The sequence below is a fragment of the Cucurbita maxima genome, unplaced genomic scaffold, assembly GCF_002738345.1.
Source record: "Cucurbita maxima cultivar Rimu unplaced genomic scaffold, Cmax_1.0 Cma_Scf00004, whole genome shotgun sequence".
Lineage (NCBI taxonomy): Eukaryota > Viridiplantae > Streptophyta > Magnoliopsida > Cucurbitales > Cucurbitaceae > Cucurbita > Cucurbita maxima.
The window spans coordinates 5,187,772-5,211,357 of record NW_019272020.1 but is presented as its reverse complement, the minus strand read 5'-3'; the positions used below and the strand labels follow the sequence as shown (position 1 = coordinate 5,211,357).

The 23,586-nt window shown below is 34.3% G+C and overlaps 3 protein-coding genes and 1 long non-coding RNA gene across 12 annotated transcripts; 3 read left to right on the top strand and 1 right to left on the bottom strand.

The window, feature by feature from the left end:
- The first annotated feature begins 8,791 nt into the window (after positions 1 to 8,791).
- On the top strand, positions 8,792 to 12,484 carry LOC111478219 (auxin transporter-like protein 4). 2 transcript variants are annotated; one of them, XM_023122388.1, is made up of 9 exons: positions 8,792 to 9,355; positions 9,518 to 9,739; positions 9,837 to 10,022; positions 10,120 to 10,232; positions 10,353 to 10,536; positions 10,616 to 10,713; positions 10,827 to 11,034; positions 11,778 to 12,035; positions 12,124 to 12,484. In XM_023122388.1, the coding sequence occupies exons 2-9, from the start codon at positions 9,545 to 9,547 to the stop codon at positions 12,340 to 12,342; spliced, it is 1,461 nt and encodes a 486-aa protein (XP_022978156.1). In that variant the 5' UTR covers positions 8,792 to 9,355; positions 9,518 to 9,544; the 3' UTR covers positions 12,343 to 12,484. The 2 variants fall into 2 exon arrangements, with proteins under 2 accessions (XP_022978156.1, XP_022978155.1); XM_023122387.1 differs by having other exon boundaries at positions 8,792 to 9,360.
- A 900-nt stretch (positions 12,485 to 13,384) lies between these two features.
- Positions 13,385 to 14,225, top strand: LOC111478346. The gene is made up of 4 exons (XR_002717445.1): positions 13,385 to 13,570; positions 13,673 to 13,893; positions 13,945 to 14,037; positions 14,123 to 14,225. It is a non-coding gene; the product is annotated as an uncharacterized LOC111478346 (long non-coding RNA).
- A 127-nt stretch (positions 14,226 to 14,352) lies between these two features.
- LOC111478319 lies at positions 14,353 to 16,618 on the top strand. 5 transcript variants are annotated; one of them, XR_002717435.1, is made up of 3 exons: positions 14,353 to 15,275; positions 15,364 to 15,505; positions 16,471 to 16,618. XR_002717435.1 is itself a non-coding variant. In XM_023122521.1 (3 exons), the coding sequence occupies exons 1-2, from the start codon at positions 14,734 to 14,736 to the stop codon at positions 15,464 to 15,466; spliced, it is 588 nt and encodes a 195-aa protein (XP_022978289.1). In that variant the 5' UTR covers positions 14,353 to 14,733; the 3' UTR covers positions 15,467 to 15,505; positions 16,471 to 16,618. The 5 variants fall into 5 exon arrangements, 4 of the variants coding, with proteins under 4 accessions (XP_022978289.1, XP_022978288.1, XP_022978286.1 ...); XM_023122521.1 differs by having other exon boundaries at positions 14,353 to 15,304; positions 15,450 to 15,505; XM_023122520.1 differs by lacking the exon at positions 16,471 to 16,618 and adding an exon at positions 15,633 to 15,667 and having other exon boundaries at positions 14,353 to 15,304; positions 15,450 to 15,505.
- Positions 16,619 to 16,871: 253 nt separating this feature from the next.
- Positions 16,872 to 23,279, bottom strand: LOC111478176 (RNA polymerase II C-terminal domain phosphatase-like 2). Of its 4 annotated transcripts, none has more exons than XR_002717417.1 (15): positions 22,751 to 23,277; positions 22,044 to 22,514; positions 21,284 to 21,494; positions 20,832 to 20,989; positions 20,664 to 20,734; positions 20,465 to 20,570; positions 20,291 to 20,380; positions 20,057 to 20,198; positions 19,567 to 19,860; positions 19,321 to 19,466; positions 19,190 to 19,243; positions 18,752 to 18,848; positions 18,237 to 18,654; positions 17,909 to 17,994; positions 16,872 to 17,341 (listed from the first exon to the last, which is right to left on the bottom strand). XR_002717417.1 is itself a non-coding variant. In XM_023122324.1 (15 exons), the coding sequence occupies exons 1-15, from the start codon at positions 23,018 to 23,020 to the stop codon at positions 17,239 to 17,241; spliced, it is 2,454 nt and encodes an 817-aa protein (XP_022978092.1). In that variant the 5' UTR covers positions 23,021 to 23,279; the 3' UTR covers positions 16,872 to 17,238. The 4 variants fall into 4 exon arrangements, 3 of the variants coding, with proteins under 3 accessions (XP_022978092.1, XP_022978090.1, XP_022978093.1); XM_023122324.1 differs by having other exon boundaries at positions 18,494 to 18,654; positions 19,321 to 19,460; positions 22,751 to 23,279; XM_023122322.1 differs by having other exon boundaries at positions 18,494 to 18,654; positions 22,751 to 23,278.
- Between the last annotated feature and the right edge of the window lie 307 nt (positions 23,280 to 23,586).

Here is a 23,586-nt window from a genome sequence, read left to right as displayed (position 1 = left end):
TATATATATATATATATATATATATATATATATATATATATATATATATTTGCATTATTTCAATCTTATTGATCTTCAAGTTCAATAATGTGACTAAATTCAATGGCCTAAGATTCAATTTCGAGCTCTCTACACCAATGTTTACTTGCACATATTTACCCTACAACGTTCACTTGCCAAATTAATTATTTGGGATTTGAAAACTCTTTTTCTCGACCAAAAACTCTTAGTCTCAACCGCAATAAATAAATAAATAATTTTTATATGTTGATTGACGTAATAGGATATTTATATAACTATATGAAATTATGTCCGACCATCTATTTAATCAGTGGGGTTAGGAATTAGATTGAAGAATTTTCGTTTAAATAGAGAATAAAGGAGATTATGTTCATCGTCCCTACTCACACCCAATTTTCTGCTCCACTCGCCCTACATTATATACATACATATATCAAAACTATGTATATGTATATATAGTTAATGTTAAAATTTGTTTTTAATTTAAATAGTAATCTCCGAAGAATTCAAAAGGTCAACCTATTTTTAGTCAAATTCTTGCAACTCGTGCAATCTGAATGTATCAGAAGGTCAACTCTAGTGTCAGCTTATTATAATTTTAATTTCTACGAAAACACGAATTTTTTTTTTTTTTTTTCTCACTTTGAATAGTTTAATGTATTTTAATAAAAAAAATAATTTTAATAATTTTGGTTCTTACAATTTTGGAAGTTTGAGATTATTTAGTTTTATTTCCGTTTAGATCTGCATTTATTGTTTTTTGTTTTTTCAAGGGAGAAAAAGAAAATTGTATTTGATAATTTCTTTTTTTTCTTATTATTATTTTTATTAAAAAAAATAATATGGCAACGTGTACAATAACATTTTCTTGTTTTTGTTGCTTATAAAACCAATTATTTAAATTATTGCGTTGTATTTATTAGATATTTAAAAAAACCCAAATAGATAAATAATTATTCATTAAAATTTGGAAAATGAAAAAAAAAAAAAAACAATCTCAATTTAAATTCTTAGAAAATGATTAAATTTCATGGTTTTTTTACGAGACTCAAACCATAAAAAACATGTTTTTTTTTTCAGGATTCAGATTAAATTTTTGAAAATCAAAAATTTATATCAATATGGGTTGACATTTTTTAAGTTGGGTCAACCAGACTAACTCAAAAATAAGATTACAATTCAATCCAACCTAATCCTGCCTTACTTTTAAAAATAATAAAAATATTAGTAATATTAGTGATATATTATGACTTGTAAATGTTTGATATTTAAACTTTACGAGATTTTAGTTATTCATTAAATATTTATTGTACATAAGTAAATTTATCTTTTAGTAATTAGAAAAACAACCCAACAACCTAACTCAACCGAGTTGTAAACTTTATTCAGATTGTTCAGACCACCAACTAATCGATTCCAAAATTTCGAGTTGGTTCCAAAGATTTTTCCAACCTAACCCGTTTATATTCCTAATTTTTTTATAAATAATTAAAAAATCAATTTACAATAATCTTTGGTGGTTGAGATAAAGTTGCATATGTTCATGTACAACAAAGCCAAAGCTATGATTGAAAATGGAAGAAATTAATAATGATAATGAAATTTTAGGCAAAAAATTTAAAAATCAAGGCGAGGGCGACGGGCGTGCGAGGGAGCCCATTTGCATCGCACGCTCCAAAGGCCCCAATGTTCCCTCGTGGGGTTACCAATCTCACCCCATTATTATTATTATGTATACAATGCTTTTATTTTTTAGACCTTATTATATATCATTATCATAGTTGCATAAATCTCATACGTCATGCTTATTAACGCTCGTTACTATGATATCAATATAGTTGAATCGACGAAGACATCATCAGCTTTCATTATTAAGTTCTAGCTTTTTGTTTCCTAATATTATACCATTGATTCTTAAATACAAAAATCTAATATTGAAACTCAGCTTATTGAACTGAGTTTTGAGTTTTCAGTAAAATTGTTGTATTTGACGATTTGAATGAGGATAATGGACAGAAAAAGTAGATTAGTTTGAATATTTCTTTGTCAGTTTCGATCATTAATATGAGATTCCACATCAATTGGAGATGAGAATGAAACATGTTTTATAAGAGTGTAGAAACCTTTCCTTAATAGACGCGTTTTAAAATCATAAATTAGGGCGATACCTAAGGGGTCAAAACATACAATATCTACTAGCGAGATGTTACAAATGGTATCAGAACTTGACAATATCTGCTACGAGGACATTGAGCCTCCCAAAAAGTGGATTGTGAGATCCTACATTGGTTAACAAATGTTATCAGAGCTAGATATCGGGCGGTGTGCAAATGAGGACGCTAAACCCCAATGAGGTGAATTGTGAGATCCTATATAGTTAAAAAATGGTATCAGAGCCTGACATTAAGTGATATGTCAACTAGAATATTGAGCCTTTAAAGGAATAGACGGTGAGATCCACGTCTATTTAAGAGATAAATATTTTTTTATAAGACGGTAAATTAAATAAATTAATTATAAATTATAAAGTTAAAAAATAGAGCATTTAATTTCATCATTTATGAAGAAAAAAAATTCCAGTTGCGTATAATATCTTGAGATCCTTTGTTGACAATTACAGATCTTGTGATATCCTTCTTGAAAGCATAAATGTTGATAAATAAATGGATTAATATCTTCCTCTCTAAGACTGGTATGGGTTCTCATTTGATTCCTATTAAATTAGTAACGTCAAATCCACACAAATAATATTTTTAATTTTAACCTAACTTTCACACCACTAAACTAATTTATCTATATATATATATATATATATTTGAATTTTAATGGGAGAAATCAATTTAAAAATATAGGCTTTGTAAGAGGAGAAAAATGTAAATTTAAATGAAAATTATCCCATTAAATTTTGAAATGATTAAAAATAATATTTTAAATAAATGACAAGTAGAGATGTTCATTTAAATAGAGAATAGAAAAAGGACGATAAATTGTAATATTTAAATGGTATATTATATTATTTAATATAAATTATATTAAAAATAGAAATAATCCATTTAAAATTTACTTGAAATCAATATTTTTATATTTTATAAAAATAAATGAGAAATTGAAATAGATAAATTATTATGAATTTACCAAAATAACCTTAAAGAATGATAACAAAATTTAAACATTATTTGACCGTGTGAACTAAAGGATTGGGTATTATGGGAATACTAAAATTTGGGGGAAATAAATGAGAAAAAGGATCGAATGCCGAGGGATACAGAATACAAGACGATCCAATGGGGAGTGGGAGGGTAAAGTTGTAATTGACACAAAGAATCACGGCGGCTTTCCCGACGCCGGAACCACCGGAGGCGCCGTTCTGGTGGTTCCATTCAATGTTCTTCATTATACCAAATCTTTAATTACTACAATGCTTCTGTCGGATTCAAATCTCCGCTCTGTCTTTCTTTCTTTTATTATTATTATTATTATTTTATTTATTTGCTGTTTTAAAATATAATAATTCGTAAGGTCCTTGGATCATGGATAATAAATATCTAAATTTTAAATGTTTGGATACACTGAATAATTAATCTTTGAAATAATTAATGTTTAAGACTCAATAATTAATGTTTGGTAATTAATGCTTGAAAGTTAGACGTTGGGGTTTTTTTTTCTTTTCAGTTTTGTAATTTTAAACCATTAAATACTTGCATGTAAAATATTAAATTTGTATTAATAAATTTTTAATATTTTTTATTAATTTAGGAAAAAAATCTATTTTTGATTTAATGGGTATATTTTTGCTGATGAAAAAATATGGTTAATTAATTAAGTATAAGGGAACAAATTGATGTAATCATAAATTAAATTTAATATGATTTTTTTAATTGATTAGTTAGTTAGTTAATTCAAATAAGTAAATTTAATATGTTAGATGTAATTTCAAAAAGTGGTAATAATTTGAAATAAAATCAACTTAATTTAGGTTAATTTAGGTTTTTAGCATCTGTGAATGAGGGATTTACATATCCTAAATGTTTAAGAGGGTTCTTAGATTCATCTGTGAATTTAAATTATTGTACTATGAGTTTGAACTGAAACCATCGTTATAATTTTGTTTCAAAAATACCGTTGAACTTTTAGAAGTTTCATTTATGTCTTCGAACATTAAAATAAAAAAATTTATTTTTTATTTCAAGAGTATTAATGAAATATTTGAAATTCAAAAATATTTTTCCAAATAAATTTGTATTTTCTATAATTTAGCCATATATTTGAATTATACTATTTATTTGAAAAAGGAATACTTCTTTTATTTGAATGATCTTATCTATTAGTTCCAAAGTTATCATTAAAGGGGAGGAATGTTAGGATTTATAATAAAATTGGGGACTCTAAGCTCGGCCATGTGTTTTAATTCTAGTAACAATTCAAACTCTTCGTTCATAGGTATTGTTCGCTTTAACCTGTTACGTATTACCATCACTCTTACGATTTTTAAAACACGTCTATTAGGGAGAGGTTTTTACATCTTTATAAGAAATATTTTGTTTCCCTCTCCAACCACCAGTGTCGTATCTTTACTATCTAAGAGGATGAACTAATTATCATTGTGAGATCTCACATTAGTTGAGAGGGGAATGAAACATTACTTGTAAACGTGTGGAAACCTCTCTTTAATAGACGCATTTTAAAATTTTGAGGGAAAACTCAAAGAGAACAATATTTACTAGCGTAGGTTGAGTTGTTATAAATGGTATTAGAGCCAAACATCGAGTGATGTGCTAGTGAAGACGTTGGGAACCCAAAAAGGGTGGATTCTTGACTCAACATGTTCATTTGTGTAAACATGATGTCTTTCTTTTTTTTAGAATCAAATTTGATATATTGAAATTTTAAAAAATTCATTTACTTATTTAAATGCTATAAAAAAAAATGAATATATTGGTAAATTAATTTTATAAAAAGTAAAATTCCCCAAGTTCTTGGTTGTCCCTACATTAAAGAAGACGATAATCATAAAAATTCCCTTTTTGCTTCCAATAATCATAAAGATTCTCAAATATGAGAGAATGTTTATGTGATAACTTTAATTCACTTTTTATTTATTTTTATTATTTAACACAAAATCCATCATATTTTCCTTCTCCACGACCAATAATTCCATTTAATCTTAAATTTAATTTTCTCAATACTTCGTCATGCTTACGTAAGCTTACCAGAGAAATAAAAAAAAATTAAGTTGGAATGTTCATGAGATTTTCCTTTTTATTTATTTAATTTTCTCAATAGTTCGTATAAAGTATTCACAATCTAACTCATATAATATTTGGAGAATATATTATTTATGAAATATATCTTAGATATTATATTTTAATATTTTTTTCTTTTATGATTTGATTTAGAGTATATTTTATTTTATTTAAAGCTTATGAGTATCGATGATACATCCCTTCCAAATTCTATTTCTATTTTTCATTCTTAATACCTTACTTTCAAAATTATTATGGGATTAAGAATATTGCATGCGTTGTGACATGATATTTAAAAAATAATATTAGTCTAATTTAAAAAACATAAAATTTATTATAAAGAAACCCAAAAAATGGTCATAATAAAATCCATTTTCATTAAAAAATAAAAAATAAAATAAATAAATAAGGGAAAAAATTGGGATTTTATTTATTTGTTGTACTATCTTTTTTTAATGTAGACAAAATTCAAAATAGATCTAAGATTCCATTTGAAATCACTTTTTCGAATATTTTTAAATTTTATAACATTTAAAGAAGAAAAAAAAGTTATTTTCATATACTTTAATTAAGCAAATATACAAATCAATCATACCAAATATCATCACACAAAATAATTGGCATGTGTAAACTATTCCCAACATACTTAATATTATATTTAATAATTATAATTTCTTGAATTTATTAATATATATATATATAATTATTTATTTATAGCATCAAAATTGAAATCACAGTCACAGGATGACCTCTTAGTAATAAAAGTACTATTTTTTCTTGTTTCCCCCCCCCCCCAAAAGCATATTCTATAATATAATTTAAAATTGAAATAAATAGTAGCTTTAGATATCTAACCATATAAATGCCTTTACATTAAAGATATGATTATGAATAATATTTGAAATTAATCCTATGCTTGTTATTATTATTGGGCAGAAACTATAGATATTAAAATTTGAAATTAAATAAAAAAAAATTAAAAAAGGCAAAATAATTGGAAAGTGCTTATTCTCTCTCCTCTAGGTGTGAAAAGGGTGTCCGCCATCACTTTGAGTGGAGGCATTGGGTACCCCTCTTAGTGCCCTTATTCTAATGACTAATCCCTTTTAGAACCCACTTCCAATCTTTCAATTTTCACATATATATATATATATAAATTATATAATATCTACTTATTTAAATTATATCAAATTAAAATTAAAAAATATTTTTTTTTTAATAAAAAAAATTGTGAGTGGAGATCGAGGAGGCCGAAAATTGAGGGTCCCATGTGCATCTCAACTATGGAACATACTCCGAATTTTGATCCTTTGTGGCTTTAGGGTTTATTTTTTTAATTAATAATAATTAATAATTAGTGTGGACAAAATCCATTTGCTAATCATTACTTCTTCCACTAAACACAAAGTTTAATTAACCTAAAAATAAGTTTATTTTATTTGTGTTGACGAAATCTTAGGGCGTTTTTTTATTGGTTGGCTCCACCTCACCTCTAGTCCACTTTAGCACCAGTCAATGACAAACGTTTTTAGTCAAAATTCTAAATTTGTTAACTATATTTCGGTTCGTGAATTTCTATGTTACATCATCTCATTGTGATAATAGATTTGGTCCGGTTTAAGATTATTTGGTGATATGTGAGATCTCACATCGATTAAAGAGGAGAACGAATCATTTTTTATAAGGGTGTGAAACCTCTCCCTAATAGACGCATTTTAAAACTGTGAGGTTGACGGAAATACGTAATGGGATAAATTGGACAATATTTGCTAGCGATAAGCTTGAATTATTACAAATTGTATCAGAGCCAAATACATGGTGGTGTGCTAATAAGAACGTTGGCCCTCAAAAGGTGGATTGTAGGATCTCGATTGGAGAGGGGAGTAAAACATTTCTTATAAGAGGGTGAAAATCAAACTTGGTTTAAAACGGTAGGGTTGAAAATGATACATAACTGGTCAAAATAGACATATGACAGTCAAAACAAAACTGTTACAAATAGTATCAGAGCCAGACATACGGCCGTGTGCCAGCGAGGACGTTGGCTCCCAAGGGGGTGGATTGCGAGATCCCACATCGGTTGGACAAGGGAGCAAAACATTTCTTATAAGAGTGTGGAAACCTATCACTGTCAAACTTGTTTTAAAACAGTGATGTTGAAGATGATACATAACAGGTCAAAACAAAACATACAATATTTGCTAGTGGTAGGCTTGGATTGTTACATAATATAGGTCTCGCTAACCCGACAAATCCTTTCCTAACTTAGCCTGATAAATAAGCTAGAAGCTTGAAAAGTCTTCTCAGGCCAAATCTAGGTTGGATCAAGCTCCACGCAAAGTCAAAGTTTGATCGATCCAGTCCGATACTAGACCATTTATTCATTGAATTCAATATAAAATATAATTTTAAAGATTAGGTTGCCTCATGAGTCAACTCAATAAAACCGCTAACCCGTTGAATTTCACACTCTTGTCGAACGATATTTTCCACACTACTCTAACCCATTGGTCGTTATCTCGTTATCGTATTCATAATATTCGTAACGTTATTTTTAGGGTTTGAAGGAACCCATGAAATTTGACTTTATTAAATAAAGTTATAAAGTTTTATTAGAAACTGAAGCACTTTATGCTATATGTCACGTGTGATTATTCTCTCTACCCCTCTAATAATTGCCGTATTGCATCTCAGCTGTTGATCCCATCCCAATTTTTTTTTGTTAAGGAATTTTATTCTTTAAAATAAATAATCAGAGTCTCTCAGCCGTTGGATCCCTGGTGGAGCCGCTGGCCGGCGATGGGCCTCACCGCCGCCGTCGAACAGAAGCTGGGAATCGGAAGTTCAATCATGTCACTCACTGGGGCGGCGGAGAGGAAGTGGCAGCTTCTGAAAATTTAAATATTAATAATTTCTCTACAAAATTATATTTATTTTCCTTTTTATGGATTTTTTTTACATAAATAAAATAGAAAATTATTAGTTCGTATCACTTTGTCACTTATAATTTCAATTTTTAATCTAAAAAATATTAATTTAATTTTTAATATGTACCAAATATATTGATAAATAATTATAATATTATGACCGATTTAAGTATCTGTTTCCAAAAAAAGTCAAATAAAAAGTAAATTAAAATAAAAAAAAATCTCGAGTTTTAATCATGTGATTATCAAAAGTATTTTAAAATGCATGAATCTGTATCTCTCTTATCATTTTCAATTGTGGTAATTATGGTAAAAAAAATTTGTAAAATTCAACGAGAAATTGTAAAAATATTTCGAATTTGCATTTAATAATTATTAAAGGCAGAGAGATTTTTTAATCTCAGATTCAATAATTATTAATATGAAATAAATTTATTATTATTCAATCTTAAAAATGTCTACTTCAAATTTGGTTTATATTTACCCTAATTAACCTCAGGAACAGTAAATAGTTGCGGTAGAATTAGTTTACTGCTGCCGGTGATGAGCGGAATGATGGCTATAAATAGGCGCAGTGGGTGTGGCTGATGCGAAAGAATATCACAATTTCTTGTAATTCTTTTCCAAATTCTGCGTCTCCCAGAAAAAGAAAACGCCTCAAGAAGAATCGAATCCCACAGCACAAACTTCATTACTTCACTCCTTTTCTCTCTCATCCTAGAGAGAGAAAGAAAGAAAAAACGCCAAAAACTTAAACCCTTCTGTTTGTTACGATATAAATCATTCCTCTGCTTCCATACACAGTGCTAAAAAGCCCCTTTTTCTGAAGAAAAGCCTATTCGAAACTTGAAGAAACTACTGCTTCCCCTGTCAACTCTGTTTTTTTTTTATTTTTTTTTTACCCTTTTTAGATTCTCTGGCAGTCGCCGTCGCCGGCCGCCGTCTTTGGGTTGACCACCGCTGTAATGGTGGCGCATTAATTTCTGAGACTACCCTAGCTAACCCTTTTCGATTTCAGCTCGTTTATGGCGATTTGACCCCACAAAAGAAGAATAAAGTTCTTAAGGCTTTCCTCTGTTTTGAGATTTCTTGCTCTGTTTTGGACTGAACGATAAACAGATCTGTTTCTTTCTTTTTTGGGTGTTGAAGACAGTGACGTTTCGAGTAAGGTTTGTTGTTTGAAGGGAAAATTGGGGTTTTTTTTTTGTTTTGTTTTATAAATCTTTTTGTTTTCCGTTTTTGGATGATTTTGATTTGGGTTACTCTGATTTGGATCTGGGAACTTTGTCTTATATTAATGTCTTGTTTTGCGTTAATTTCCAACAGATCTGCAAAGATTTAGACGTTTAAAAAATGTTGGGACAAACACAAGCAGAGGAAGCTATTGTTCCGACCACCGCGAACGAGGTGGAGCAAAGCAGCGGAAAGGAGAAAGGGGAAGAACTTGATGGCGGAGAACAACCGCAAAACTCTGTTTTCCAAATGAAAAACCTCCTCTGGCACGGCGGCTCCGCTTGGGACGCTTGGTTTAGCTGTGCTTCAAATCAAGTAAAATTCTCCCTTACCTCACCGGAATACAGCTCTGAGTTATGCCGGAAAACCACTAAATCTCTCTCACTCGCCGGATTTTGTCAAAATTTTACAGGTGGCTCAGGTGCTTTTGACACTTCCCTACTCATTTTCACAGCTCGGAATGCTCTCCGGCATCATTTTTCAGATTTTTTATGGGCTGATCGGAAGTTGGACGGCGTATTTGATCAGTGTGCTGTATATTGAATACCGTAGCAGAAAGGAGAAGGAAAACGTCAGCTTCAAAAACCATGTCATCCAGGTTCCGCCATTAAAGCTTTCTCAGAAGCTTCGAATTTCATAACCCATTACAATTTGACTTGAAATGATGAAACGACGGCGTTTTCTTTACTCTGCAGTGGTTCGAAGTTCTTGATGGGCTCTTGGGACCCCACTGGAAGGCTTTGGGGCTTGCTTTCAACTGTACTTTCCTTCTATTTGGATCTGTCATCCAGCTTATTGGATGCGCAAGGTAACGATATCAAAAGCAAAATTATTAAATTAAGTATTTTATTTGTGTTTATATATAATTAATTAATTAAAAAATGGAAATTGAGCTGAAATAATTTTAAAATGTTTTTGTTGAGGACAGTAATATTTATTACATTAATGACCACTTGGACAAAAGAACATGGACATACATTTTCGGAGCATGTTGCGCCACCACTGTTTTCATACCGTCTTTTCACAATTACCGGATTTGGTCGTTTCTCGGCCTCGGAATGACCACTTACACCGCCTGGTATATGGCTGTCGCCGCCCTCGTTCACGGCCAGGTATTTCTCTCTGTTTCTTTCTCTCCGCCGCTCTCTCCGCCTTGTCTCTCTCTGAACTCTTGCCTGCTTGTTTGTTTAGGTTGAAGGCGTCACCCATTCGGGGCCGACAAAACTGGTGCTTTACTTCACTGGCGCCACCAATATTCTGTACACCTTCGGCGGCCACGCTGTCACCGTGTAAGCCTCTTTAAAATATATATATAATAATATTATTATTTTTGTTTTTTTATTAATTATTTTAATTTTAATTATTATGATAATTATGAAAAGATTAAGGAAAATGATGACAGGGAAATAATGCATGCCATGTGGAAACCCCAGAAGTTTAAGTACATTTACCTGATGGCCACGCTGTACGTTTTCACTTTAACGCTTCCGTCTGCTTCCGCCGTCTACTGGGCTTTTGGCGACGAGCTTCTTAACCATTCCAACGCCTTCTCTCTACTCCCCAAGAATCGCTTCCGTGACGCTGCCGTTATCTTAATGCTCATTCACCAGGTCCGTTCCATTTCCCTGTTTTCTTATGCTTTGACTTTGACTTTTTTTTATTTATTTTCCTCTTTAATTTGTTGTCTTTTAACATTAAACCACAATTTTGGCATTTAAAATTTTAGGGTTTTATATATTTACCCATAATTTTTTATTAATCGAGAATTATGGGACATCGTGGCATACTCAAAAGCCCTAAGAAAGAGGGTTAGATAGAACCTTAGGTATTTTGAAGACACGTTTGTGAGATTCCACGTTCATTGGAGAGGAGAACAAAACATTTTTTTTATAAGGGTGTGAAAATCTCTTTTTAGTAAATACATTTTACAAAATTCAAAGGAATCTCAAAAGGGAAAACTTAAAGAGGACATTATCGGCTAACCACCTTGAGGTGAGTTTGAGCTGTTACAAATAGTATTAAAGCCAAACAGTAGGTGATATGTCGACGAAGAGGTTGAACCCTGAAGGTGATGGACATGAGGCGGTGTGTCAGCAAAGACATTGGGCCCCGAATGGGATGGATTGTGGGATCTCATATTGATTGGAGAAGGGAACAGTGTCAACGCAGACACTAAATTCTGAAGGGGTGGATTGTGAAATCCTACATTGAATAGGGAGGAGAACGAAGATGTGAAAACCTTTCCTAACACGTTTCTTCCTGAAAGGATAAATTCAAAGTATAATATTTATTAGCAGTGTGTTAAAATAGTGTCGCACCCTTTCAAATCCTAATATTTTTATGGAACATGCAGTTCATAACATTTGGGTTTGCATGTACGCCGTTGTACTTCGTGTGGGAGAAAGTGATAGGAATGCACGACACAAAAAGCCTGTGCCTAAGGGCGTTGGTGAGGCTGCCGGTGGTTATCCCAATATGGTTCTTGGCTATTATTTTCCCTTTCTTCGGACCCATCAACTCCGCCGTCGGCGCTCTTTTGGTTAGCTTCACCGTCTACATCATCCCCGCCGTCGCCCATATGCTTACTTACAGAAAAGCCTCCGCCAGACAGGTTTAGTTTAAAATTCAAACTAAAAAAAAAAAAAAAAAAATCATTATATTATTTAATTTATTAATTGTAAATGATCCGATTCCGGCAGAATGCGGCGGAGAAGCCGCCGTTCTTCCTCCCAAGCTGGACGGCGATGTACGTATTGAACAGCTTCATAGTGGTGTGGATCTTCGTAGTCGGGTTCGGGTTCGGCGGGTGGGCCAGCATCACCAACTTCGTACGACAGATCGACTCGTTCGGCCTGTTTGCCAAATGCTATCAGTGCAAGCCGCCCTCCCAGGCCCCTCCGCCGACACATCGTCACTGAGTCAACTCGCTTCACAACTCGACTTTTACTTTGTAACATAACGTCATAATTTTCCTCTTAAAAAAGGCTTGAATTTTCATGTGTGTCTCGGATTTTTGTTCAATTTCATTTAATTTTATCTATTAGTTCTTAGTATAGTTCATTTTAGTCTCTAATTTCCTAAATTATGTGTTTTTTTTTTAATTTTATAATATAAGTTAATGTGCTATGTCTATGTTCTTATTAATATATGAATATTTTCCTTGTTTTCTCTATGTATAAGTGAGGTTGCGAGGACAAAATTGTAATTTCGTTTAAATAAAGATGTGTTCTCAAAATGTTGAATTAAAAAAATATCCTTCAATCATTACTCTTTATTTAAAAAATATCCCTATTTTTTTTAAAAAAATAAAGTTAAATATCAAAAAATACGTTTAATGTTTTAAAATGGTGTCAAATATTCTTTTTGAAAGTATTCGAAAAATATTCTTTTTAAATTTTTGTTAATACCCTTAAAAAAAATATAAAAACTTCAATAAAAATTAAAAAACACATTTAAACTTTTTAAAAAATATAAAAAAATACTTAATAGTTTCACATTTTAAAAATATTTAAATTTTTACAAATAATATTAAAAAATTCGGAGATAATTTATTATTATCGATATATTTTTATTTTTTATAAAGGTAAATTCGTTATTTTTATTTTATTTTATTTTATTTTTTGTTTAAAGGGATTATTGAAACATTTTTAGATTTTTTTAAAGTTTTAGGTTCAACTATATTTATTTTATTAATTAAATGTTTGAGAGTGGTTGCATGAACAAAGAAGGAATTATGATTTTTTTTATATTATAATATATCATTATTAAAAAAAGATTAAATAAAGAAAGAACAATCCTCGAGTATGGGCTTTTAAATTGTGCCCACAAGCATAATGGGCCACATAGTGGGCCCAAGCCTTGAAATTTAAACAAGCCCAATTCATAGCTATTAATTTCTCTTCTATAACGACATGTCGTTGATAAAGAGCGCCAATCTTATATAGTGAAACTTGCCTTCGTGGTTCTTTCACAGGCGCTTGCTCGCTCTGCTTCATCTTCATCCGTCCATGGCTTCTCTTTCTTTCAGACTGCTTCCTCGTTCTTTCTCTATCTCCAAATATGAAACCCTAGGAACGTCTCTGCGTGCTTCTTCTACTGGTCCTCTCGCAATCTCTACAACTTCGTGTCCTTCTTCAATTCCTGCTGGTATGTAGTTGTTAGCTTGATTCAAGTGTTTTCGTTTCTTCTGTTCACTTTCGATCGCTTAATTTCCGTTCTGTGTGTTTCTTTTTCGGTGTATTGTGGCAGAGGCGATAGGAAAACGGAGAAAGGAAAGCGGTTCAAGCACTCTTTCGGAAATGTATGTGCTCATCTACTCTCTTCGTTTTCTTCTATTCTTTTTCTGACTGTGAGTTTCTCTTTTGTCTTCGATTTGTTCTCTTTCGTTTTTTGTTTTGATTTCTTTTCCGGGGGGGTGGAATGATGAGGCAAGGCCTCGGGACAAGACGAAAGGGAGAGGGACGCCGAGAGTACCAACTCCTCCTTCTCCGCCTAGGAAGGTTAAATTTGATGGCGATGAGAAAATCAAGATCGAGATTGATGAGTCTCTTTTCTCTAGATAATCTTGGAGCATTCTAATTCTGTTTATTTGAATGTGTTTTTAAATTCAGAAGGTACTTCCACTTCTTATATTCGCATTATTCTTATATAAAATTTTCAGCCACTCATTAGCTTCTTGAATCTGTTGTTCGTTTTCAGTCTACTCGAAGGATGGTCCCTCTCTCTCTCTCTCGCCTCCTCTTGCTTTTAACCATTTCCGAGGAAGACTCTGAGTTTTGCTGCTTCATAGATAATCTTTGCGTCACTATCAGGCGTTTGTTTCAAAGGGAATATAAGTAATCTTCCTCACTTCGTCTTATCGAAAGCTAGAGTTGAGCTATTTGAGATTAACGTTAGATTCAAAAAGAGTCTACTAGCTCCTTTTGGTTTTACAAGTTTCTTTTCAATTGTCTTAGTTTGGTTTTACAAACAAGCACAATTGCTTGTTCATCTGCAATGATATGAGCGGAGTTTGGGACGATTTATCCATTACTCTCTCTGTAATAGACTAACAGAGATTACCTAGTTTATTGCACATCGTACTTTTAAAAATATAAACGAAGAGTAATTACGACCTTGGATAGACTGTTTCCTATGACAAACAAACGGTGAAGTAATCTTTGCCGGCTTTTGCAAATGATATATTTCTTAATTTGATTTCAGCCGTCTATGTTGCTTTTTATATGTGTTTTGGAGGTTCTAATGTCTCTCTATAGATAGAAAATGTCTTTCCTGATTCATCAGTATCAGCCAAAGCCTTTTCGATAGCTATGTCAGTATCAGAGATAACTGAGGAGGAAGAAGAGGTATCTAAGTTTATTGATCCTGAAGTCCAAAGGGAAAGAATCCGACAGATACTCAAGTACCAGAAATCTGTGTATTCTTCATCTTCATCTTCCTCTTCTTCTATCTCAACCTCGGCATCATCTTCCAGAAGCTGTAGTTTACTAGACTTGATGAAAGCAGGAAACGCTTCTCTCAGGAGATTATTTGACATGCAGCATACTAGTTTGGCCACCTATTTTGATAAGTACAGTGGATCACCCACGATAAAGCCTATACCATTATGGGGCAGTGATTCTGATGTAGAAATCTGTGATGCTTGGGCATCCATCAAGATCGGACCCTCACATGATTCTAGGTCTCTCGGAACTAATTGCACATCAAATGGTGTTTTCATGGACAGAAACACAGGGCTTCGGAATAGCACGGTAAGGGTTAACAAACACAAGTTAACTAGGAAAAAGTCATTTCGGAAGCTACCTGGATTTGGTCTGCTATGGAGAAGCGGAAGATTTAGAGTCCGGATCAGGTGGAGAGGACTTCGAATTATGATATGTGGTAAAATATTCTAATGTTGACTAGAATTGTTTACTAATCTGTGATGTTTAAATTATAAGGAATTTTTGCTCTAGATGTCTTCAGTACAACACCCGTCTCGGCAAATCTCCTTATTATATTGACTAATCTTGAGATCTGTCCATAGGCCCCAGCTCCGGCTAGTGAATTCGACGGTGATGACTGATCATTTCTGCCGTCAAGGTATTTCAATAGAAAGCTAGAATGGGGTCCATTTGGCCCTATTTTGATATTACAGCTGCGTTTTGACCCTAGCTGATCAAACTGATCCTAATCGATCCTGATTTCGTGGTGCTAAAATATTTTCTAGCGGTGCCGCTTGATGCCCCGACAACACACTACCCAGTGTTTGGCTTTGATACCATTTGTAACAGTCCAGTCCTCGCTGGCACACCACCTGTGTCTGGCTCTGATATCATTTGTAACAGTCCAGTTCTCGCTGGCACGCTGACACATCACCTGTGTCTGGCTCTGATATCATTTGTAACAGTCCAGTTCTCGCTGGCACGCTGGCACACCACCTGTGTCTGGCTCTATCATTTGTAACAGTCTAGTTCTTGCTGGCACACCACCTGTGTCTGGCTCTGATATCAATTGTAACAGTCCAGTTCTCGCTGGCACACCACTTGTGTCTGGCTTTGATATCATTTGTAACAGTCCAGTTCTCACTGGCACACCACCTGTGTCTGGCTCTGTTATCATTTGTAACAGTCCAGTTCTCACTGGCACACCACCTGTGTCTGGCTCTGTTATCATTTGTAACAGTTCTCACTGGCACACCACCTGTGTCTGGCTCTGATATCATTTGTAACAGTCTAGTCTTTGTTGGCACATCATCTAGTCCTCCTGGTGGGCCCTCACTGGCACACCACCCAGTGTCTACAGATAATATTTGCTTTGGTCTGTTATATATCGTACCTCATGATTTTTAAAATGCGTCTTTTAGAGAGTTGATTTTTAAAATGCGTCTTTTAGAGAGTGCCACCCAGTGTCTACAGATAATATTTGCTTTGGTCTGTTATATATCGTACCTCATGATTTTTAAAATGCGTCTTTTAGAGAGATTTTCACACTTTGATTGATTTCCCACTTTGATTGATTTCCCTCTTTAATCAACGTGCGACCTCGTAACATGTGAGGCATCTTAGGACGAGTGAATGATAGTGTGACAAAGAGCATCCCTTCTGAGGCATCTTCGAACCTTGATGCTGCTCCAAATGGGCGATTTTGTTGAAAGCATCCCTTTTTTGAAATGCGTTGTGGCAGGAAGTTGTTACTCTTGTTTTAAAACTTCCCGACACACTCCAATCCAATTTTGGCTATGTCATCGTCTGTTAACAGACCCTGCCACCAGATATATTTGTTAAATTTAAGATTTCTCTTCGGTATTTTTAAATACACGGCTAGAGAGAGCTTTCTCTTCTATATTCTTAAAGCTCTCTTCCGTACTTTTAAATGTACTTTCCAATCGATATAGAATCTCACAATTATTTACTAGCAATAAATTTGAAATGTTGCATCCAATCCTATCATAATAAGGGAACATGCGTAAGGAAGCAGAAGCTAAAAAGACTATTTTCATAACTTGAGTAACAAGACAGTAATTGTAGTCGTTGTATGTCCAAGGGGCCAAAAGAACAAGACAGACACGATGGCCAGCAGAAAGGCGCAGTAAGAAATAGGACTGAGTGGACCCAAAAAATTTACAGCCCATATTTTTCAAAAAAAGAAAAAGAAAAAAAGAATAGGAAGAAGAGCTTTTCTTCACCATAAGGCTCCTCGGGAGTTAAGAAGCTTTGTTGCATGCAAAGTTACCAAATTGAAGGGGCGTGCTGGCTGGGTTACAAAATTCGTCTCCAAAACTAACAGTTTGTGGGATCACTATTATTATTATTTTATTATTTTACTATTATTATTCAAGTAATGGAATGGCCATTCTTCTGCTGCTGCCACGAAGCTGCTGCAAGATATTGTGGCCCATGTACTTCATCTTCCCTCGATCGTTTACTTGGAAATGATCTGAACAAATTGTAAAATAATATGGTAAGAATATATATATATATAGGAACCACCCCAAATTACAAGAGGGTTTGTAGTGGGATCTTATAATCCGACCCATCATCCTCAATGACACACCGTCCGTGTTTGGCTCCTAATACCATTTGTAACAGTCCAAATCCAACGCAGTAGATATTATTCTTTTCTTACTTTTCCTTCCAGGCTTGCTATGGGAAAGTTTCTATACCCTAATAAAGAATGCTTTGTTACTCTCCCCAAACGATGTGGGATCTCATAAAATCCTTTTATAATATTCGGGTTTAGTTTTTCAAAATCGTGCTCCTTTACAAACACATTTATTTTTGTTTACTAATCCCAGTAAACTGTTTTTGAAATCATAGCAGCTAAAATTTAAATCAGTAGTTCTAACAAAGAGGAAAACTAAAAAAAATGAAAACCATAGCAATCTAAAAGCAAATGGCTACGAGAATAGAAGTCGCCTAAAATACTAATGGGTGTAACAAAAGAAGGCAGAAGGGAAATGTTAATATGTTACAAATGAAATAAAGACAAGGTTTGCTGCATTACCTTGGGGAACTCAGCCGCTTCTGAACATGCTGCTGCTGCTGCTGATTTGCCGAATCAGAATTGGCACTCCCAGGTTCATCAGAAGCCTGAAAGCGTTTGTCAGTAATCACACAAAATTAAAGAGCCATTTTGCGGAGAAGAAGAACTGAAATGACCCATTAAGTTAAAAAGAAAAAAACTTGTATTCTCATCAATTTTTATTCAGAATGGTCCTCAAGCTAACAATGGATAGAAATAAAAGTTGAAGTGCAGCTACAAAATCAAATCAACTACATGGGAGGTACTTGGATAAGGGGTAGAAACTGGGGATTGACCACCGAGCTCATACCTTTTAATCATTTTCCAGAGGCTTGCATAAGAGGAAGCAGCATTGGGAAAACATGAAGCAGCTCAATTTGCCTTCAGTGTTTCGGTGTCATTGTTCCATCTCGATGCAATGAGATGAAGTAGAAAGGGGGAGGAGGTTGGGGCAGTAACCCCCCATCTGGAAATTACTTTCCTACATACCCTTTATCCAAGCATCACCTATGTTTTTGAAGCAGAAAAATCAAATCATCTATCCAATGGATTACTAGTAATTCGCACCTCGGAGTTGTTCTCTTTATGCGAAACATCTTCCTTCGGCAATTCGTTAACTGCAGGAGCAACAGTGTCCCATAAAAATCCATTTTCGGCTCCAATAGAAAGCTTATCGAGATCTGTATCCACGGGTCCCAAAAGAGGCTTCATATGTGCAGCATACTTATCTGCATTCAGTAAAAACCATGGAGCAATATTTGTTCATAAAAAACAGACATCTCAAGTGTTCCCGGGGAAAAAGAATTTAAAGGATGGGAGTTTTACCTGCCAAATTGTGAAGCGCATTCTCAGCAGCTTGTTGTTGAGCATCTTTCCTTGTCTTACCCAATCCAACACCAATCTTCTCGCCAGTAAACAAAACCTGAACCAAACATTCAGAAAATGAAATCTGCCACATTCTGATATGATTAGGATGGTCAACCACGCTTATTTAATTCCAAAAATGAGAGGAAAAAAAAGGATATCTTTCAGTTTTTATCTACTTCCTACCAAGGCCAATGAATCATTGAAATGAAAAAATGTGAGGAATCAATCCTACTCCACAAGCTCTTGGAGAAAAAGAAAAAAAAAATCTTTTTTTTTCCTTCTGATACAGAAAATATGTACTGTTTTTCTTTAACACAAGGCTGCAAAAACCAAGTTTAATTATTCAAAATACACTCCACTTGAAAATTTTCTCTAAAGACCGTATATTTCACTGACCTCAACTGAAAATTGCAAATCCTTGCTGGTACTGACAACAGTTTTGAACTCAACCTGTACAGTGAGGCAAAGTGAGAATCGAGAAACATGAGGTGAGAAGCAAAACCGTAAAAAAAACCAGCACCCTGTACCTTTGAGCTGCATCTACGACCAATATCTTGTAGAACTCCAATGTATAAAGAAGGGGGCGGAGGTATGGTAACTTTCCCTGCTTCAGTTTGATATTCTTTGTTATTGCTAGTAGCTCGATTTTGAGATATAGCAACTCCTGCTAAAACTTCAGTCAGGTAAGACCACGAAAATAAATAAATAAGAGGGAGAAAACTGTTACATTCTTCACCATAGGCACGTAAAATGTGAACTGGTAGTAGAAAAACCTTGTGAATTGTTGCTAGACCGTGGTTTATCAGCTTTTGAAGCATCAGATTCTTGAACGAGTCCTGAAGATCGACTATTTTGAGGTCCTTTACTGGAGTCGTCATCCACTAATGAACTTCCTTGAACCTGTAATCCGCATGCTGGTAATTGTACGGGCATTCTGGAGAGAATTGGGGGATCACCGAAGTTTGGTATCCTGAGATCTATACCAGGTTTCATTGCAAGGAGTCCTCTCTTCATGTCATGATCAGCAGAGAGATCTCGTCTGATAGGGGCCCCGAGCAAACCAGGCTCTAAAAACAATATGAAGGAACAAATGAATTATATTACCCTCTGGAAAGACCCAAGTCATGTTAAACCACCAAAGAATTCATTATACAACTAAAATTAAAAAAGTAAATTATGGGAAAGTAACAGAATGACAAAATGGAAGTTGGTTTCTCATTTTAAAAGAAAAGGTAGGCAAAGTAAGAATATAGAAGGCCATACTTTGAGAAGGCAGTAAGGTTCTTGAAGATTTTGGTCCAATGACATTCGTATTAAGAGGAGGTGGCAACTGAGAAGTATCTGCTCGAACATCCGTTTGGCTTGTAGTAGGGTTATTGGCCATGTCTATTACATGCTTATCATCCTGAATGTTAAGAGTTATATAAAAAGATCTTCATTACTCATTACACCAATAAAATGGAACATTTGGTCGAACAGCATGAATGGAAAACTCACCGGTTGATTCAGTCTCCTTTCCACTTCGACACCATTTATTCCTTCACAAATTGGAGCATTCACATTCTCATTGGATACAAAGCCAGCTTCCTATCAATAATAAATCAGTGAAACAATTAATAAAAATCCACCAATCCTTTAATGGCAAGGGAGGACATTCTTCATCACAAATACCTCTGACATCAAGTAGCTGCTCACATCAGGAGCAGGAGGTAGATCAGCCACTTCATCTTCATAAGAAATTTCGAGAATCCGTCGCAACAAACTCTCATCAAATTCTCTGTATAAAGATAATTAGATCTGATTAGCCTTCGAAAAACGATAAAGACAAGTGTTCATGTGGAGGTAGGTTGTTCCAGCTATTTACACTTACTTGAAGTAACAACCCCTGACATCGCATGCAACATTCCTTGCCACACAAAGAACAGGGACCACACTTGCTGCCTATTCAAAAGAAATATCACATCATTAAGCACTCGATTAATCTCTATCTTAATTTCTTTTTTTCAAAAATATTGAAAATGGGATGACATTTTCGTACCTCTGCTTGAGGAGCATAGTAAGGCGTAAATGCTGGAACTACATGAACACGCGGTTGGTCTTTGTCTTCCCAAACCTTTGAACGGTCATCAATAACCATGGCCATCTTTGGATGACATGAACCGGATTGGAAGACATTCAGCAAAGATTTCCTAGAACCTGCCAAAGCCCCCCAATTTAAGTTGATGGTTTCAAGTTCTCAAGAAAGAAATGTAAGCAAAACTGCATACTTTTCAATTTACCTGCTATTAAAAGAATTATCTTACAATGCCTGAAAAATATTTTAAATTCAAAGACCTAAACAATTGCAAATTTCTGCTTCACAAGAAGGGTTCGGGTGTTTGCATCAGCAATCCGTTAACATAAGTGAATCTAAAACCCTAATCCTGCTGGTATGTGCCCAGGCACCAATCTATAGAATCAGTAACTTCCAGTTCGAAAAAGGATTATTACCTGATTTAACACAAACAACACGATCAAGAAGCTGTTTTGTTGCAATGAGGTGAGCTTCTGGATCAAGAAGCCTCCACATTTCTAATGCATAATCTCTTTCAGCCATCGTACACACATAAACTTCAAATCGCTTACGACCCCTAGCAATCAAATAGCTTCTTAATTCTTCCCATGCAGGACGTAACCTCACAAGAACACTGGTATCACGAATCTGCAATGAAAATATGACTTTAAAATGATAGAAGATCCCCTAGGTCATTACAATAGGCCAACAGGCTCATCCCAGTCATTATCTCTGTGAATCCATATCAAAAACAGGTTTGTAAGTCACCACAACATCATACGCTTCATTGAAAAGGAAAGATTATGTCTTCATGTTCTTCATATTATTTAAGTTAGGTTGCGATGGTTAAGGTCGAAACATATAAACGTTTTTCTATTCCAAAAGAGAAAATAAGTTGATAAATAAAGACAAACCAGGCTATGGACTCGTATAGTTCTTCTAACCGTTTGGAGATTTAAGTTGGAAGTGTATTCTATTCAGCTTGCTTCCAAGATAACTATTCATTATTTTAGACTCAAAATTTCTCGGTTCTATTCTTCTCTCATTAAATTGGTAAATCGAGATGCAAAGCACAAAATGAATCCAAGACTAATAATAAGGTCTATAAAAAGGGAGGAAAAGGAAAACAATAACAACAATAGATAAAAATTATTGACGCAACACCAGTAAATAAATAGCATCAGAATTAGAGACAACCTCTGGGTTGATTCGAGTAAGGACAATATTCTTGTCCTGCAATCTAATTATAGGACGAACTACTTTCTCGCAGTTGCCATTTAGTGGAGGAACCTCCTCCAGCTGCACCTTGAAAATCCTTCCATTATCATTTACTGTATCGTGCTCAATATACTGTTTCAACAGCGACCGATCATCCATGTACCGCTTGAGTTCAGCAGACATTCCAGATATACGCAATGGATCTGTCTCTCGCCCAATCCAAAGTCGAAGAGCTTCAATTCTATCCTCAAAAGATTTCATAGTGTTTGCCACAATAAGTGTCTCGTCTAGATCAAAAACAATTGAAAGACACCTGAGATTTAGCATTCCTAGACAGGATAGATATAGGCCGCAGGGCACCGCAAAACACCAAAAGCACGGAAAGTTCTTTTGCTTGCTCGGCATTGCAACCAGGTGAATTTCCTCGTCCCCAATCAACACAATTGCCGTCTGTGAGTTTGGATAAGAACATCAAGATCCAAATCACAGACTAACTTCACAATATAGTCTCACTTGAATACGTTTTGTACACTCCAAAGTCAGAGTGAATTTTTCATCATTAAAATAATTAACACAGCTGAACATCAGTATCCATATCACACATGCACAAAAACACGTACATTGTCTCTCATAACAAAACAAAACATTCCAAAAGAAAAGAAAAGAATTAAGAAAATGACTAAGACCTTCAATTCATGGAAGCAGGAGTAGTGAAGCTGGATCAAGTGCGGCTGCTCAACAGGCAAGGAAGATTGTAGCTTAGACCTGAGAGAAAATGAAGAAATTGTCTGAAGAACTGAAAGGGGAGGACATCTCTCACTGGGCGGCGATATGCGGTGGATTCTAATCTCGTTGTTCGGAAACTGAAAATTCTGGTCTGTCGCCGGAATAGCGTCGAGTTCCCCAAGACGCACGTCGCCGTGAAAGACCACCGATTTGAACCCTAAGCGGCTCATTAGGAACAAATTATGGAAAACGTGAAAAGAAATCACAAAGAGCAGAGAGAAAGAGGAAGAGAAAACAGGGGCAAAGTGTGCGAACTTATTCGACAGAGCAGTTGAATGAATATGGCGTCTCTCTATCTCTCTCTCTCTCTATCCTGATTCTCCTCTTCCTATTCCTCTTCTCGTCAGTCTCTCTCTCTCTCTCTCAGCCCCACCACCACTCTCTCCTCCGCTCTCTCTCTCTCTATTCTCCCAATTTCCCCTCCTTTATGGCCTCAGGCCTTTGGTTTCAAACAAATGAAATAAGAGTAATGGGTTCGTATTTATAGGCGTCAAGGTCCAGCTCCTATTTATATGCTGTTAGCAAAGGTATGAAATTACGGGAATGACTACCCTTGCCTCCCTTCTCCAACCCGGCCCGTAATTCTATTATAATAAATTAAAATCTTAAATTAATGAAAATACATTTTAAAATATCTTTAAATTTAAAAAGTCTTAAAAAAAATATTAAATACTTGGTCATTCTCTCAAAAAAAAAAAAAAATCTTTAAAAATGTATTTGAATTTTCAAAAGTTGC

What these genes read in the sequence shown, in the direction of transcription:
- LOC111478219 (XM_023122388.1), top strand. Translation starts at nt 9,545, where the DNA reads ATGTTGGGACAAACACAAGCAGAGGAAGCTATTGTTCCGACCACCGCG. An exon ending in CAGCTTATTGGATGCGCAAG is followed by an intron (nt 10,233 to 10,352) that starts GTAACGATATCA and finishes TGTTGAGGACAG; the next exon opens with TAATATTTATTACATTAATG. An exon ending in GGCGGCCACGCTGTCACCGT is followed by an intron (nt 10,714 to 10,826) that starts GTAAGCCTCTTT and finishes AAATGATGACAG; the next exon opens with GGAAATAATGCATGCCATGT.
- LOC111478319 (XM_023122518.1), top strand. Translation starts at nt 14,734, where the DNA reads ATGTCAGTATCAGAGATAACTGAGGAGGAAGAAGAGGTATCTAAGTTT. An exon ending in AGATTTAGAGTCCGGATCAG is followed by an intron (nt 15,276 to 15,363) that starts GTGGAGAGGACT and finishes TTAAATTATAAG; the next exon opens with GAATTTTTGCTCTAGATGTC.
- LOC111478176 (XM_023122322.1), bottom strand. Translation starts at nt 23,020, where the DNA reads ATGAGCCGCTTAGGGTTCAAATCGGTGGTCTTTCACGGCGACGTGCGT. An exon ending in TGTTGTTTGTGTTAAATCAG is followed by an intron (nt 20,990 to 21,283) that starts GTAATAATCCTT and finishes GGGCTTTGGCAG; the next exon opens with GTTCTAGGAAATCTTTGCTG. An exon ending in ATAAAGAGAACAACTCCGAG is followed by an intron (nt 17,995 to 18,493) that starts GTGCGAATTACT and finishes AAACGCTTTCAG; the next exon opens with GCTTCTGATGAACCTGGGAG.